At 50.4% G+C, this 17,526-nt stretch overlaps 1 protein-coding gene across 1 annotated transcript in view; it reads right to left on the reverse strand.

Annotated features, from left to right (window-relative positions):
* Positions 1-17,526, reverse strand: part of CSMD2 (CUB and Sushi multiple domains 2) — a 513,762-nt gene that overhangs the window by 288,925 nt on the left and 207,311 nt on the right. The window contains 1 exon segment of the mRNA XM_057305507.1: positions 1,538-1,650. Coding sequence (XP_057161490.1) covers positions 1,538-1,650 — 113 coding nt within the window.

The raw sequence follows: 17,526 nt of genomic DNA on the forward strand, positions 1-17,526 counted from the left end.
TTTGGAAAATACAACAAAAAGATCCAGACAGGTGCTTTGCTCCCACAAAAGCTCATCGTCCACAGTGGAAAAATGTTTCCAGGAAAGCACTCAGAGTGAGGCTTTGTGAAGCTTGTCAGACCAGGTTGGCTTTGGGGTTTATTTTTTAAATATTTCAAAGGTGTCCTGCTACCCAACGCTAAGGAAATGAGGCTGTTTAGGAAAGGTCCAGAATTTTAAAGGTAGTGCCTCTGCCTCCAGTGCCCCTTTTATCCTAGTTTCCGGCCGGAAAGCCTGGCCCAGGGGCCTCGTGGCGGAGGCTGCCCCCTGCCCCTGCCACCTCCAGGTGAGCGATGGTCTGCTGCTGTGCAGAGCCAGAGCCTCCGACCTGGGGTTGGCAGGGACAAGCTGCCCGCTCTCCACCCCCACTCTCCACCTGGAGAATCCGCACTCCCCCCTCACCCCCACCCCAGCACACCCTCACCAGGAGGCACTTCTTGCTTTTTCTCAGCCTTACATGGTCCCATTCTCTGCACACCACTGGTTTTACTCACTCACTCACTCACTCACTCACTCACTCACTCACAACGTGAGCCCACCCGGCCTTTTATTCCCCAAGGCCTTCCAGGGCCTTCTGTTTAGAGGTATGCAATACAAGTTCGCTGTCGAATCAATCAGAACCAACATCAGCTTGTAAGTGGTAGCAGTTAAGGGCTTAATGAGCAAGTTCTAAAGCCCACCCTTGGTGTTTATAAATTCTGTGTACTTCGAGTAAACTCAAGGTTGAAAGCAATGTCCTCATCTGCTCCCATACGTCCACCGGACTTTGGATCTCCTCTAGGGCTGAGGAGCTCCCCGCCCTGGGGTTAGCCAATTCTTCAGGACTACGGCAGAAATCTGCTTATCTGCGATTTCCACCTACCATTCCTTGTGTGGGCTCTGGCTGCCAGGCAGCTCTTCACAGACTGGAGCACCTGAGCTAGAGCCCTCCTAGAGCTCCCTGCCTGTGTGTGTAATACATTCGTGCACTGCACGGCACGAAAGAGAGTTGAAGTACGGCTCCCCTTCACTTTATGCTGGGGGAGGTGAAACGCCGGTGGTTGAGAGGTTGGGCTCTGGATTCAACAGGCAGGAGGAGTTAGATGGCCTTGGGAAACTGGCTTAATTTCTCTGGGCCTCAGCTTCCTTGTCCATATAACGGGAATGGTGACAGCACTGACTTCGCAGGGGAATGATAAGGGTTAAATGAGACGATGCTTATCAAATGCCCAGCACAGTGCCTGGCTCTTCAAAGGCATTTGGTATTACGATCAGCCTGGCCTGCGGAGGGCCTGGAGAGGGGCAGCTCCGGCTACACAGCCCCGCCGCTGCCTTGGGCAACAGGCCGCCCCGTGCCCGACGTAGAGATGCAGATGTGGAGACCCTAGGTCTGCAAATAAGAACAGGACGACAGAGGCACGTCCGCCCTGAAGTCACCCTGGCCCCAGCCTGGGGACAGGCTGAGCTCTCCTGGAGTTATCCCTGTGGCCCATCTAGGCAGCACGGTGGCCCCGCCTACCTTGGTACTGGGCACTGAAGCCACGCTGCCGGTGGTTGCCGTCCGAGGTGAAGTGTAGCCGCAGCCAGTTCTTGCTGCTGATGACAGGGGCTGGGAGGCTGGCTCCGGTGAACCTGTGGGGACACGACGTGGGCGGGGTCAGGGGTGAGACAGGGGCAGGCATCCAGGCGTGACCCACTTCCCATGCTCGCTAGGACCTCAGCCCAGGCCTGGAGCAGGAAGGAAGGGCGGTGCCACCCCGGCTGCCCTCCAGCAACCCGGGGCCTGAGCAGCTTCAGGTGGCTCTTCAGGGACCCTTCCCACCACTGGGTTACCTGGAGATGCTGGGGAGAGGGTGGATCCCTCAGGCCAGGAGCAGAGGCCCATCCCCTCCCCCCAGCCAGGAGTGTCGGTAAGTGTCACTCCCTTGTGCCACAGACCACAATTGCAGGAGAGGGGCCCAGCCCTCCCAGCGGAGCCACCCCCCGCCAAGATCCTGACCCCTCAGCGAAAGTCGAGCCCACGGTGCCCCCAGTGAGCCCCCAGGGAGTCCGTGGAAAGGGCCTAGGCAGGCACTTCAGGCAGTGCAGCCCTTCAGTGGTGTGACAGCCCATTCTGGGGTCACCCACTAGGCCCCAGGTCTCCTGGGGCTCCTCCCCTGTTGCTGCTGCCTCCATAAGCGGCCTCCCCTTCCCTGCTGGGTCTGCTCCTCCCTGACATTAGCCTCTTCTGGCTCCTAGCCAGTCCAGCCCAAAGGGTGGGGCACCGAGGTCTCTCCCACTGTCGCTGTTCACTGCCCTAGCCTCCTGGCCAATTGCCATCTTGAGCCAACTTCCAGGTCAACCAGATCCTTCCTCCTGGAGCACAGGAAACTTCAGGGGCTCCCTAGTAGCTACACAAGATCCAGCGCCTTTCAAACTTCCCACTCTGTCCCCTGCCAGAAGAAGCCTCTGCTCAGCGCTGGCCCTCTCCGCCACACTCAGGCTGAGCCTTGATGCCTCCCACACCCCGCATGTTCCCTGCACCCCAGGAACCCCCTCCATCCTACCTTCCCTCCTCTGGCCCCACAACCTCGGAGCTGGCCCATGTACTGGTGTTTCTCGCCTTTTCCTCCCTGCATATGAATCAGGTACAAAGCTTCCTTATGCCTCCCCTCTGGCAGCATCACACCTCCCTCCTGTCTGCTCCCACCCCCACAGGGTCACCCCATAGACATCTCCTAAGCACGCATGCTTTGTCCTTTCCTAGGTCTTTGCCTTTTCTACCTAGAATGAGCCCACCTATAGCCGTCTCTCCTGCACCCCCCGTGTTGCCTGAGATGACTTTGTCATCACGTCCCAGGAAAGCCTCCCTCCTCTGCTTGGCTTTGAAGCCACATGGATTTGGGTTCAGATCCAGCTTCATCACTTAGTAGCTGCATGACCTAGGACTAGTTAACTGAACCTTTCTGAGAATGAGAACACTAACAGCAGCCTAAAGAGTTCGCGGGATAAATGCGAGATCTGTGGGCAAAGAACCTAGCCCAGTACCGGACACATATGAGCTCAAGAAATCTTTTTCCTTTCCCCTCCTGCGTGATGCCACAGCACTGCATTCCGATTATGATTCCCCATCTAAGTGTGTGTTTCCCTACGATACCTCCTCAAAGAGGGCACGGTAGCCTGGTGGTGAAGTTAGGGCTCTAGAGCCATCAGCTGTGTTATCTTAACAAAAATTACCTCAGCTCTCTGTGACTTTATCTCTAACATGGGGACAATAACAACCATTCCTTCAAAGAGTTGCAAGGATTCAATGAGGCAATGCACAACAAAGACCTTAGCATGGTCCCTGGCAAATAGAGAGCTTTCGGTAAATGGCAGCTATCTTTTCTTCTTGCCTACTTGTGTTCTTCATCTCTGTACCAATCACCCAGCACAATGGTTGGTACAGAGCAGGGACATCAGTATTCCAATACAAAACAGGTGGTGCAGTCATATGAAAATAATTCCAGGAGTTCCATGAATGGACTCTTTATAAAGGGGAAACCACCAGGGATGGGGCAGTATCCATACAGCTTGTTACCACTCATGGGCCTGGAGAGGAAATTGTATCCCTGAAAAAGAAGGCTGTATGGAAAGGGCCACCATACAGGACCCAGATCTTCAGGCAGTTTGTGTAAGTCCCACCAGGAGGGAGCAAAGAATGGATATCTGGAACTCACATTCCTCCCACCCCTCCTCCAACCTCCTGCTGATGCTTCTGTTGATCTATCCCAATTGGAAGTCGGAAGCAAAGGAGCGTACTAAAGTAGCCCTACCCACAGCTAAGTCTTCTTAGACATGGAACGGAGTGGAGAAGTTTGGGGAGAGGATTTGGAGGGGCAAATGGAAGAGATCCGACATGGTGGGTCCCTATAAATATGTATTAAAAAAAGGAAGTAACCAAGCGGCTTCATACCCTGCAAAACTGAATTTTTACTATAATGAAAATGCTGACACACACCAAACTCCAATAATATAACCCATATTGCCATGGTAAGAGCTATTATAGAAACCAATTACCGTATTTCACCAGATCCCATTTAAAATAGTTTATTACTGGCTGAGTCATTTAAGTTTTCTAAGAAGCCACAAACAGTATTGTGGGTTTTTTTTTTTTTTCCCCAGGCCAAATTCAATTCTATCTCAATGACAAAGCTTGGAGACTATTTACATAAGGGAAGGAGAAATAGGGAGAATTTACCTGAATAATTCAGAACCAAAGGCTGTTTACTGCAAACTGCAATGTGGGGAGGGTGCCCGGGTCCCAGGAGCAGGATGAGAGTAGTGATCCGGATGGTAAGCGGAAGTCAGGGAGGCTTCTCCAGCCCCCGTATCTGCTTTAACTCCAGCTGTCCAGCCTGGAGAAGCCCCGAGGGACATCTGTCTTCCCTCTTTCCCACACCTTGACCCATCCCTAGGACTCCTGCTAACTGTTGGTTCCCAAGGTTTAAACTCTCAGGGCCCTGTGGTGCCTACACACCTTTACTCTGTTCTGCTCCTGCCTCCTTGCACGTAAATGCACACTGGAGAGTTTTCTTGGCAACCATCCCAAGAATTGGGGGCTTCTGTGTTGGAGTCATAACATCAGACTCTGCCATTGAGATGGTGCCGTGCCTCACTGAACACTCTCCAACAAACCAGTGATACACACGACGACATGGACGACTCTCAGAAGCATTATCCTGACAAGAGGATACACGGTATGGTTCCATTTATATGAAACTCTGGAAAACACTAATCTATAGCAAGAGAAAGCAGATTAGTCATTGCCAGAGCTGGGGGGGTAAGAGGTACCGGTGGGGATCCCCTGGGAGGGAGTACAAGAGACCCTCTTAGGGTGATGGAAATGTTCTACATTCTGAAGAAGATGGTGGTTATGTGGGATGTACACGTTGGTCAAAGCTTTAAAAACTGTACATTTAAAATGGGTCACTTTATTTTTTGCAAATCATACCTGAATAGAGTTAATTAAAAACAAACCTTCAGTGGCTCCTATCCTTAGAGTAAAAGATCTTACTATGGCCTCAGGCTTTAAAAAAAGTCAGTGTGTCCTCACCTCTCCTACCTCCTCCCCCCTTCATCTCTATTCTTTCTGCTCTAGCCACATGGGTCTCCTTGCTGTTCAAAACGGGCCAGACCTCCTCTGGCCTCAGGGCCTTTGTACTTGACATTCTGTCTGCCTGCTAGCTGGCTCTTCTCCCAGACATCCATGTGGCTCACCTCCTCACTTCCTCTAAGCCTTTGATCAAATGTCACCTTCTCGATGAACTCTTCCTGGTCTGACTCCTGCCTGCCTCCCTTTCCTGAGCACACGTGCAAGCGTGTGTGTGCACGCGCACACACACACACACACACCATCTGCAATCAAAGAGAAGACCCTACTTGTACTGGAACACACACTGCTTTTTTTTTTGTGCTTCTCTGCCTTTGCACGTGCTGCTCTTTCTGCCCTTTCCCATTGTACCACCTGGCTGCACAGAGAGGTTAAGAAACTTGTTCAAGGTCACACAGCTATTAAATGGCAGAGGTGGGAGTCAAACTCACAGCACCCCACTCAGAGCCTATGTACTCATCCACGGCATTGTACTGCCGCATACACACAAGCATGAAGGAAGGCGGGGGAACAGTTCAGGCTGAATTCCATTCTGTTCCCTCCCCCCCCCCCCCCCCCCCCCCCCGCCAATCCTCTTTAATTTTGCTCCCTCTTAGAATCATAATTAAAGGAGAGAAACACAAAGAGAGATTCTCCCCTTCAAACCTTTCTGTCCACATTAACTTCACTCTGGGGGGCCTGGGGAACTCCAAGTTCGCACAGGAAATTGCTATTGCAGCACAGCATAAAATGTATTTAAGCAATTACACTCATTTTTTTTTCTTTTTGGTAAATTGACTTCCGTTAAATGGGGATTCATTAATGGAATCTGGCTTGGGGAGAATTAAAAACAACAACAACAACAACAACACACAACCGCTCCCTTTAATGCATGTAGTTGATGATGGGAAAAGTGGCTTTGAATTCCCCTACAGAAAGCTCCAAGTTCTTGTCTTGGTAATAAGAGAGCTCAGAGCATACTTCATGGAAAGCATTTCTTCCTAAGAAGCTTCTCCTCCAGTCAGGGTGTTGGAGGCGCCGAGATGATAACTGAGTCTGCGTGGAGTCGTTGCCTAGCTGTACGCAGAGGGGGAGGGGTATTAGGAGATCCTGCTTTAAATTTCAGTATTCCTGAAAACTGATATCCTCAGGAGAACATCCACGCACTCATTTACTCACCAAGCATATACTGGGTACAAGGCATGGTGCTTGCCAGTGGGTGCCACTCCCACTGGTTCCCTAGATATGGGGAGTCCTTGCAAAGCCTGAAATCTATCAGATTCAGCTGCAATGTCCCCTTCTCTGCACAATCTCCACTCCTCGGTCAAGGGCATCTGGCTTCTGTGCCCCCAGAGCATCTCCTGTGGGCTTTATCTCTCAGCTAAGCTGTGCACAGCCTGGATCTGACACAGGGTTGGAGAATCTCTGTATCCCAGGGGCAAGCAGAAACCATCTTTCCAACTCCAAAGCTGGCTGGGGAGAATATAAAATATAGGAGGTGCTTGCCACTTTATCCCCACTCCCACCCCCTCTTCCCTCCCCACCTGCCATGTGCTCTCCTCTCTGGGGGATGGAGAGGGCACCATGATGTAACCAGGGAAAAACCCTTCTGGAAATGGCTTGGTGGTGGTGGGCAAAGGGCACCAAGGCCCTTGTTGGAGACCTGACTCCTGCTGTCCCCTCCCAAAGTACCTCTCATCTCTGAAGTGAGCCTTTATTGACTCAGCCCTGATACCCATTCTCATCACCAATGATTTCCGTATCAGCTTTCCTTTAGCCAAATGCCTAGGATTCTTGCTATGTCAAGATAAATGCTTTCCCCAGGACGAACCCATGATGTTATCTATTTTCCTGGAAGTGGGCAAGGGCCCGGGATGAATGCAGTTCTCTTTTGGATATGGACTGCTTGAATCCCTGAGTCTTAAGACTTAAGGCATCCCAAGATCTGGTTCTCAGTGGTGCCTACCCATCCCAGTTGTTCAGGCAGCTCTGAGCAGCTGAGCCATGGTATGAAGATCTAAATCCCAGCTACCTACTTGGAGGTTTTGGGGCTTGTTTGAACAAACCCAAGCTTCTGCCAATCATTCTTGCTCCTCAGTATTCTTTCTCCCCATAATCCACACCATCCTCCTACTCACCCAACCCAAGCGTCATCCTTACCTCCTCCCATTCCTGCTCTCCATGGCCAATGGCAGCCAAGTCTTCTCTGCCTCGTGACCTCATCATCCTCACCTGGACTACTGAGACAGCCTTCTGATCCTCCCCCCCCCCCACCCTCAGTCCATCTCTGTACTCCGTGGGGAGATTTGCCCAAGTTTCTGCCTTGCTGGAAACCCAGGAGCAAAGGCGCACTGGCTCCGGTATTATAAAGTCTAGACTTTTTCACACCTTCCCCTCTCCAGTGACACTCACTTCAAGCCCCAGCTTCTGTCATGTCTCCAGGCTTCTGCGTATGCCACTCCCTCTACCTGGAATGTCCTTTCCTGTTGCCCCACCTGACTTCCTGGGGAAATATCACTGCTCCCATAAACCTAACCAAAAGGTCTCCTTTTCTCCACCTCTCTCTTTCCCTGCCCCCACGGGAGAAGCATTTACCTTCACTGTGATGCCTCTGCACCACGCTCATGCCCCTGTCATGGTACTGGACACACAAAATCGTAACCATCTCCCCAACTAGAAGCCAAGCTCTGTCAGAGCAGGGACAGGATTTTGTCTCACTATGTCCAGCAACACAGCACAGTGCCTGGCACGTGGAACAAATCAATTCCTTAGAACAGGGGTTGGCAAACTATAGCTTGCTGTCCGTTTTTGTAAATAAAGTTTCATTGGATCACAACTGTGATCATTCATTTACATATTGTCTGCTTTCAAGCTACGATGACAGAGTTGAGTAGTGGTGGCAGAAACTATAACCTGCAAAACCCCAAATATTTATCTCGCCCTTTGAAGAAACAGTTTCCTGACACCTACCCTAAGCCTTGTAGATGACGTAGCTTGTTGGTAAAAAGTAATTGCCAAGTAAGGAATAATAAAAGAATACATACACAGCTAAAACATTTCATGAGAGTGTACAAATACTTCAGTGTACATTTATGCACCAGTCCATTTAAAGCAGGACCAAGGTCTTTCCTTTGACCATGGTTTCGTTCTCCACCCCATCTCTCTTATATAAACTCCACCCATAATGCATCGGTTGCCATATCCAATTCTGCTACAGCTCGTTCAGTCAACAAATATCTATTGTGCACCTGCCACGTGCCAGGCACTGTGTGGGGCACTGGGGATGCAGCAGTGAGCAAGACAGACCTGGTCCCTGCCCCTATGGAACTCAGCAATTGTCTCAGTCACTCACACCTAATATTTAGGAAGCAATTCTTTTTAGAGATTCTCCTTCATGGAGTCTTTCCAAAGCATTCAATTTAGTTTCCATAGATGCAACTCTATTTCCTTTCACACTCATATTTCATCAGTTTATGTGATGTTTAATTTAAATCACATAATTACAATAACAAGTATGACTGGCACCAAGAGAGTTGGCAACAAACCCATCTGATTCTCAGAAAGTGCAAGACTCAGCTGGTGGGAGCATGGAGTGCACGGGCGTCGGTGGTGGGGGTGGGAGACGGTCCGCAGGCAGCTGGTGCTGAGTGCCACCAGGCATCGGTCAGGAAGATCTAACAAGGCCATGGGCCTGCCAGCTACCCCAGGGAGCTGCTCTGGTGGAGAGGCTAAGAACACTTTCATTATGCATGCTTTGTGAATGAATGAATAAATGAATGAACGGACGGCAGTCTCCTGCTTTCAACAGTGGGCATCTTTTCTAATCACCTCCCCTTTGCTACTAGGAGAGTGGGAATCAGTTAATATTAAAATCCAAATTGACGAGGACTTCAGAGGACTTCCAGGCCTAAGGGCCAGCTATGTATGGATCTCATCTACAGCCTTTTCGACAAAAAAAAAAAGTCCAGATCTGTTCTGTTTCCAAAGATCGAGAAGTCAGCTCCTTGCCAAATTCTCCCTGTCCACTTTGATCCACCCCCATCCTTTTTCTAGCTACTTCCTGCCCATCCTTCACGCGGCATCTTACAGCCACTGGCTCCAGAGAGTCTGGCTGGCTTCTCCTGTGTACCTTGTGGCTCCCTGTACTCCTCTAGCCTGGTGCTTGTCTCACCAAGCATCATCCAGGGGTCTGCCTCATCCTCCAAACTGTGCGCTCCTGAAAGAAACCAGAGCTGTTCTTTCTTCTTCAGTTCTTTCCTCAGTACCTTGCATGGAAACCTAACACGTGGAAAGGCCTCAATAAATATCGCTTACTAGAAGAAGGAACGCTTGAATGAGTGAACAAATGAATGAGATTCTGCTAGTGAAAGCAGAGGGCATATGTGGGGAAAAGCAGGCGAGCAGGTGAGCCTGGAGACAGTGGAAGAGCCTCCAAGGCCATGCTTGGTTTCATCTCGGTTTCCTATGACGATGGGCCACCCCACCCCCTTGGTCCCTCAGCCCTCACCGTGCTCCGCAGTCACTTGGCAGATGCTGGTACCTTTCTGGGGGACTCTTCTCATTCTGACATGTCCCCAGTGCACTACCAGTGAGGTAATCAATGTGGGCAAATGTTCCTTCTTCCCAGCAGCAACTCAATAAACTCAACAAATTATCAGGGCTCTTCCCTGCTCAGCTAATTGTTAGCTCCAGGGAACCCACACAAGTTACATCAGGTAAACGCTTTTCCTCCAGACGCACTGCTCCCTGGAGGGCTGTATCGAGCCCGGGAGAGGGAAGGGCAGAGCTCCTGGCAGTGTCTGCCCCTGGGATGCGGGTGTCGTCACCGCTGGGGGTCCTGGGGCTCGCGCGTTGGGGGTGGCACCTTGAGAAGGTCTGGGAGTGGCTTGGGGTGTCCATTCCTCGCATTCCCTGCCCGGCTGCTCACCCAGAAAGGCTGCTGCCTGGGGCGTCTCCTGCCTCTGCGCGGAGGCCCTGTTCACGAAGCTTCTGAGAGCAGACTGGCGCTGGGTCTGCGGACAGGCGTGGGGCCGGGGGCCGAACTCTGGGTGACGGGGCTGGTGGCGGGTCCTCGGCTACCTTCCAGGGGCTGCCCACCTTCCTCACATTCTGTCTCCGCGTCTAAAGCAGGCAGTCCCACTCCCTTCCGGGAGGGGCAAGCCTCCGAAGATCAAGCACCCCACCGGCCCCACGTGACCCTCAGCCCGAAGCTGATTGGCTCAGGGTGGTCATGTGACTCTAGTGGGGCCAATCCGACGGTGGGACCGTGCAGGGGCTTCGACGCAGAAAGGGCCCCGCAGGCCCGGCTCGTGCACAGGAGGGAGATTGGGGGAGGGCGTGGACCGGCATCATTTCTTCCGTCCGTGCCCCCGCCCCATCACTCTTACACAACGTGCTGCCCCTAGTACATTGTCCTCCTCCACGTCCTGCTGCCTTCTGCCTGGGACAGAATCTAAGCGCAGTCTCTGCCCTGCTGCTGAATCCTTAGCCAGCCATTCCCTGCCCCCAGCCCGAGTCTCTATTGCTCCAGGTTAGACCGGAGAGCTCCCCTGGAGACCTCACGGTCCCATGGCCTCAGATGTTAAAGCCTTCCCCATCAGGCCCGGCCCAAGACCTGGGTGCCCTAGGAGCGTGGTGACAAAGGCACACTCACACTTTCCCTGGACCCCCTCGCCTTCCTGGCTCAGGTCTCTGCCTATGTGGAGATCCCACCTGTCTGGGTCACCACCTATCTTGTTCCCCTACACAGAGGCAATAGGTTTAAGGAGGTCAAAGATTAAGGGCCTGGCCTCTTGAATCAACACAGCCCTGTATTTGAGTCTGGGCTCCACTGTTTACTAGTTGTGTAAGTATGGGGATGTGCCAAAATTTCTCTGAGCCTCAGTTTCCTCATCTGTGCAATGGGAGTCCTGTGAACAGCTGTGCTTGTGTATGTAAGGTGTCCAGGATTGTGCCTGACACACAGCAGGTGCCTCACAAGTGTGACATATTTTCCTCCCTTGCTTAGTTAGTTCTGAGAGGAGAAGGGATGGGATCTTATCATTGCCTTGAACCCTACCTTCCAGAGCACACAGGGATTAAATAGGAAACCTGGCCTAGGTTTCCCTGGAGAAGTAAGGGTGCCTGCATCCAGTCTGGTCACAGGGCAGTGCAGGGGGAAAAGGACAGGGCACTCTGAATGGCACCCAGGGTAGCCGGTCCACGTGGCAGCCACCTTCCCTTCTCCCTCAGTGGCTCCAGCCTGGCCTCCACCAGTCCTGCTCTCTCAGCCTTGTCCATCTTCCACCTGTCACTGGCAGACAGGAGTCAGAGAAGGGGCCTGTCCCCCTCCCAGGGAGGGTGCAATGTATGTCTTGTAGAGGCCTCTGGGGATTATATTTGGATAATACTTCTCATCCTGAGGAAATGTTTGCAGATGGCTTCCGGAGGAGCCTCCCATGCCAGCCTCTGCCTGCCATTCGACTGCCATTCTGAGCTGGAGCCTCATCGATGTCCCCTCCCCCTCCAGGAGGAAGCAGCTAGCCAGCCCTGCCTGAGAGCCGGGCAGCTCCGAAGCCTTGGCTGAGGGCATGAGCCTCCAGTCGGCTGGAGAACGGATGGTCTAAAACATCTCAGGGATGTGAAGGCCAGTGAGCAAGTACCCTAGTCAGATGGAGCTGGATTTGGATCCTGCCTCCACATCCACTGGCTGTGTGACCCTGGGAGACTGCTTCACCTCCCTGAGTCTCTCTTTCCCAGTGTGTGTCTCACAGTGCGTTGTGACAATTCAGGGTGATATGGTGATGCTCGTAAACTCCTGCTAAGGATTCCAGACACAGCTGCCACATACTCTCGATCACAGCATGTCTCCAAGCAGCAAGGGAGACTCATGGGCAAAGTGCTAACACTTACTGAATAGAAAGCAGTCTGGGGTGGAGATTAGGAACATGGGCCGTGGAAGGTACCTGCCTGGGTTCAAGTCTCAGCTCTAAACTTAACCAGCTGTCTAACTGTGGGCAAGTAACTGACCGGCTTTGGGCCTCAGTTTCCCCTTCTATTTACTAAGGATAACAATAGCACCCACCTCATAGAGTTGACAGGACGTCTCAGTGAGATAATAGGTATAAGAGCTCTCAGTACAGTGCTTGGCACATAGCAAGTGCTCAAAGACCCTTTGCTATTATTATTGAGGGCCAACGATGTGCCGGTGTCGTATGTACACTTTCTGAATAACAAACCAGATGTCTAGCCATTAGTACAGTGGAGCAAAAGCAAGTAGAGGGGAGAGGAGGGAGATAGGAAGGAAAGAATGGACAAGTAGGGGAGAGGAGATTTCCTGTCTTCTCATATCGCTGACCTCTATCACATCTGGGCTAATACTTTTGGTTTCAAGTGGCAGAAATCCAGATCAAATCAGCTTGGAATAGAGAAGAAATGACTGGCTGCTGTAGTGAAGCCATAGCTGGCTCCAGGGATGACTAGACCCAGGGACCCAAATGCCACAAAGCCCCTCTCTCTTTGCCCTATCTCTGTTGTGCTCTGTCTGCTGGCTTCATGCTTTCCACGTCAAATGGCGACGCTCAAGCTGGACCTATGACCACCCTTAGGAGCTCCGATTCATCCTCACACCTTCACTTCCAGAAACAAGACAAAAATCCCTTCCGTTAGTTCTAATTAGGAAAAGGTCACTGGAAGCCTCTGATTAGTCCAGCTAGGGGGGGTGCCTACTCCTGGGGCCAAGAGCATAGGCCCCTGCTAGAACTGTTTGGAGGACAGTTCTCCAAAAGAAGGGATGTGTTCAGAGGGAGGGAGGGGTCGGTGTTAGGCAGACAAAATGAAAGATGTTCATGGTAGTTGAAAGAGGCAGGGGGCTAGACAAAAAAATCAGGGACTACTCTTCCTACCCTGTGGCATAATGGAGGGGCTCTGTCAAGGCCTGTGAGGGGGATCCATCCACAGTTCATTGTGGGCGTTCTCTCCCCTAAGTTGGTCTTGTTCTAGACCTCATCCTCTCCTCCTTTGCTGTGTCCTGTCAGAGGTAAGCAGGCATGCCTGGCCCCTGCCATGCTGATTACATGCTTGCGCCTGATTATCTGTTCCACTTCCTATCCGCTTGCCCACTAGGCCGCTGGACTAGGAGTAGACGCTTCACTTTGACCAGCCCGTGATCTCAGTAGTAGTAGACCCAGGTTGTGTTTGTATCTGCACGTGCTAGTGTGGTTCTGTGGGCTATCCAAGTCAGTCTACCCACAGGACTCAGGGCATTCTATGAACTGGGGATAAACTGACCAGATCCATCTGGAACAAGAGATCCATCAACCCAAATGAGAAGTGTCTCCCCTGAATCGCATACGTGTTGAGATTTAGACACCTTATTCTCCTTCTACCTGCCCTCCTCCTGCAATACTTGGCCTTGTTCCTTGTTGGCTTCCTCCTCTCCTTGGCCCTAGACTCCCAGTAGAGGCAAAACACATGGACTTGAGAGTCAAACCAACTTGAGTCTGAGGCCTGGCTCTGGCACTCATTGCTACGTGGCCCTGCAAAACTATCTTCCTCTCTAGGCTTTTCTGGAGACGATATACTTAAAACATTGTCATCATTCTTATTAAAATATTATGGTCACATGGGATTAAGTAATAGTTCTTGGCATGAGGTTAGTGCCAGAGAGCTAGGCCTAGTGCTTGTGACCCTGTCTTTTCCACCAGTCTGGCTTCCAGGAAATTTCAGATGCCTCTCTCTACCACCACCTCCTTTCCTAAGACATATCCATCCTTCAAATGCTGCTTATAAGTGGCCGTCAAAGAATCAGCCACATTGCTCCACAACTCAGCTATTTATTGAGATGTGTGTGCATGTGCGTGCATACACGAGTGGCAAATAAGTGAGTGAATGAACTGAAAGAATCTAAGAGTGAATTAATTGGTAAGCAAACGAGTGAATTAGTGACTTAATGAGTCAGCAAGTGAGTGAAGAAGAGTGTGTAAAATTGAGTAGATCACGCTCCTTGCTCCCACAACTAATCCAATAAGCGGTGGCATAAATTTTTCATCTTTATTAACATAAGGAGGGGTTAAGAATAGCACAGGAAACATTTCAGACCACCAGCTGGCTGAGAAAGCCACTGTATTCCTTCCCTATTGCTGCTTTAACAAATCCCTACCAATTTCGTGGCCTGAAAGAACACAGTTGTCTTACAGTTCTGGGTGGGGGGAGGGGCAGGAGTCCAAAATGGGTATCACCAGGCCAAGATCAAGGTGTCTGTAGGGCTGCGCTCTCTGGAACTCTAGGGGAGGACCTGCCTGCTGGTCTTGCCCAACTTCTAGTGGCCACCTCGTTTCTTGGCTTGTGGTCTCTTTCTCCATCTTCAAAGCCGGCCGTGCCGCACCTTCAGATCTCTGACTCTGACCCTCTGCGTCTGCCACCATATCCCCATCTCAGACTTTCACCCTCCTGCCTTCCTCTTATAGGGACCCAGGTGATTACATCAGGTCCACCACGTAACCCAGGGTAACCCTCCCATCTCAAATCCTTAACAGAATCACATCTGCAAAGTTCCTTTTACCGTGGAAGGTAACACAGTCATGGGCTTCCAGGTTTCAGATGTGGGCATCCCGGCAGAGCCATTTTCTGCCCTACCACAGATACTCCATTCAGAGGGCACATGCAGGCAGATTCCCACCCCACAGGAAGGGGGTCGGGGGGGGAATCGAGGAAGCATCAAAGCATTTATCCGATGTCCGAGCCCAGGTTCTTTTGCTCTTCTTCTTGTGTCTTGAGCACTGGGATTTTTATTATTATTGTTATTATTTTAATTTAAATTCAATTAATTAACATATAATGTATTATTGGTTTCAAAGGTAGAGGTCAGTGATTCATCAGTCTGATGTAATACCCTTGAGGACTGGGATTTTTGAAAGCTTCTCAGGTGGTGCCAGCATGGTCCCTAATTCGGGGAGCACTGTGACAGAAGACATGCCAAGAGCACGTGCTGCTACAAGTGAGGTTCAGATCTGCCCCGAGATTTCTGGAGGAGACAGATCAAGAGCACGGTGTGTCAACTCTGGGTGCGCATTACTGTCAGTGTGGGAGATTTTGGAACAACTTCGTTTGAAATAAGATTAGAGTTGCAAGTTGCAAAGATAGTACAGAAATTCCCTATAGACCCATCACCCAGCTTCCTCTAACATTAGAGTCTTACATGACCATGGTACTTGTATCCAGAAGTCAACATTGGTTCGGTACTGTGAGCCCAATGGAAGACTTCATTCAGATTTCCTGAGTCTTTCCGCTAATGCCTTTTCTCTTGGTCCAGCATCTCCCAGAGCACTGAGATGTCGAGTCTACTTGATCTCTAATCTGTGTCAGTTTCTCAGGGTTTCCTTGCTTTCTCAAGACCTTGACATTTTTGAAGGGTACTAGTCAAGTGTTTTGTAGAATACCCCTTGGGTTTGTCTAATATTTTCTCATGATTAGACCAGGGGTTACAGAATTAGGGAAAGAATACCATTATTGGCTAGGGTGGTATCTGTCAGCTTTCTCCACTAGAAAGACAATTTGTCCTTTTCCACACACTATTCATTAGAAGTGAGTCCCGACGTCCAGCTCACATGGTAGGGGGGTATCGGGTCTGTTACTCCTATCGCTTTAGTTAGTTCTTCCCCACGGCTTTATTACCACCTCACTGCTCTTTATTGATAACGTTGTAATGAGTGACACCCAGAGCATAAGCGGCAAAGCTAGAATTTGAATTCAAGTCTGCCTGGCTCCCAAAACTATGTTCTTTCCACTTCCCGTTATCATCGCTAAATCAAGAGGATCTCACAGTGTCTAAGGTGAGCGCTTCCCCTCGGCTTGCCTAGATAGTGTTTTTCAAACCAGTCCATGGATTGTAACCCACAGTTACAGTGGGTCATGAGCTCAGTCTGCAGGTTGCACTTTGAATAACAAAATAGACCATAACAGAAATGGCATAGAAAAGAGTGCACCACACACGTAGTAAGTATCATTTGTTATAACTTTTTTACTGTAAACTCTCTGTTTAGAGACCTTTATCTTTACAATAGGAATAAAAATAGCAGCCGCCCCCTCCCCCCACCCAGGGGCACCTAGTGGTGCTGGCTGAGTATCGGAGTCTAAGTTTCAGCTTAGGTCGTGATCTCAGGGATGTGAGATTGAGCCTCACATCAGGCTCTGAGCTCAGCGCTGTCTGCTTGAGGCTCTCTCTCCCTCTGACCCTCCCCCGCCCCATGCTCGCTCCCTCTCTCTCTAAAATAAATAAATCTTTTTTAAAAAAAATAGCACCCCCAACACAACACACACACACACACACACACACACACAGAGTTATTATAAATATTAAAGGAATTGATATAAGTAAAGCACTTAGAACAGAGACAGGCACACATTAAGTATTATATAAATATTATGAAGTATGCTTGTGCACAAACGGGTCATGATGTAAAATGTAATTCTTATTGTAAACGGCAATGAACAAATTAGAAAACACTGAACTCATAGCTCCAGCCTGCAATGTCAGCAGTTTATGACCTCCAGGCATCTGCCGGTTTTTTTGAAGTTTTATTGCAGGCATAACCACCCTCCTCCGTGTATGTATTGTCTATGGCTACGTCTGAGCTACAATGGTAGAGTTGAGTATGTCCAATAGAAACCATATGGCCCACAAAGCTGAAAATCTTTCTTATCTGGCTCTCCAGACCAATGCCCTTGCCTAGAGGTCATCTTATAATACAAGGGATATTAGATGCCTCTCTGGAGGCCATGTGGCCCCGTTCTGCTACTGCCCTGCTTACCCCTGCAGAACATTCTAGGCTGGGAGACTGCTGGGTCCTCAGGCCTTGAGTAGCTCAATACCCTTCTATCCCAGACCGATGCCCACACTTGCTTTATTTATCCACCTCCATGGCTGTTCATGGTGGAAAGCTGGAAACATGGTACATCGGTCAGGGTCCCAGCAGGAACCAGATGGCCACTCAAATGAGAATAATTTGAGGAGTGTTTAATAAAGAGGTTATTTACAAAGGGAAGGGCAAGGTGTAGGAAAGCCACGAGGGATAGCAGAGTCCTCAGAGGCTAGTATAAGCATAGTTCTTACCACCGTTGGCAAGAGGGGACAAGGAGAGGGAGCAATTCCTGAAGCTGGAAGGAGTCAGTCATTTAGAAAGGACAACTTGATAGGAGCCAAGGAGCCAAGGAGTCCAGGGTCCGAGAGCCAGCTCCAGGTGACCTCTCTAGGAGGAAGCCAGGAGAATAAATGCCCTGACATCACCTTCCTCTCTTCCTGATCTACTGTTGGGAACCACAGTGACCAAACTGAAATGGAAGCCACAGGGTGTGAGACCCACTGATGTGGTCTGTGTGGGTCGGCTTCCCAGGGCACATAGAACAGAGTGGAGAAGGTT

This window comes from Ursus arctos, unplaced genomic scaffold (genome assembly GCF_023065955.2).
Source record: "Ursus arctos isolate Adak ecotype North America unplaced genomic scaffold, UrsArc2.0 scaffold_32, whole genome shotgun sequence".
Lineage (NCBI taxonomy): Eukaryota > Metazoa > Chordata > Mammalia > Carnivora > Ursidae > Ursus > Ursus arctos.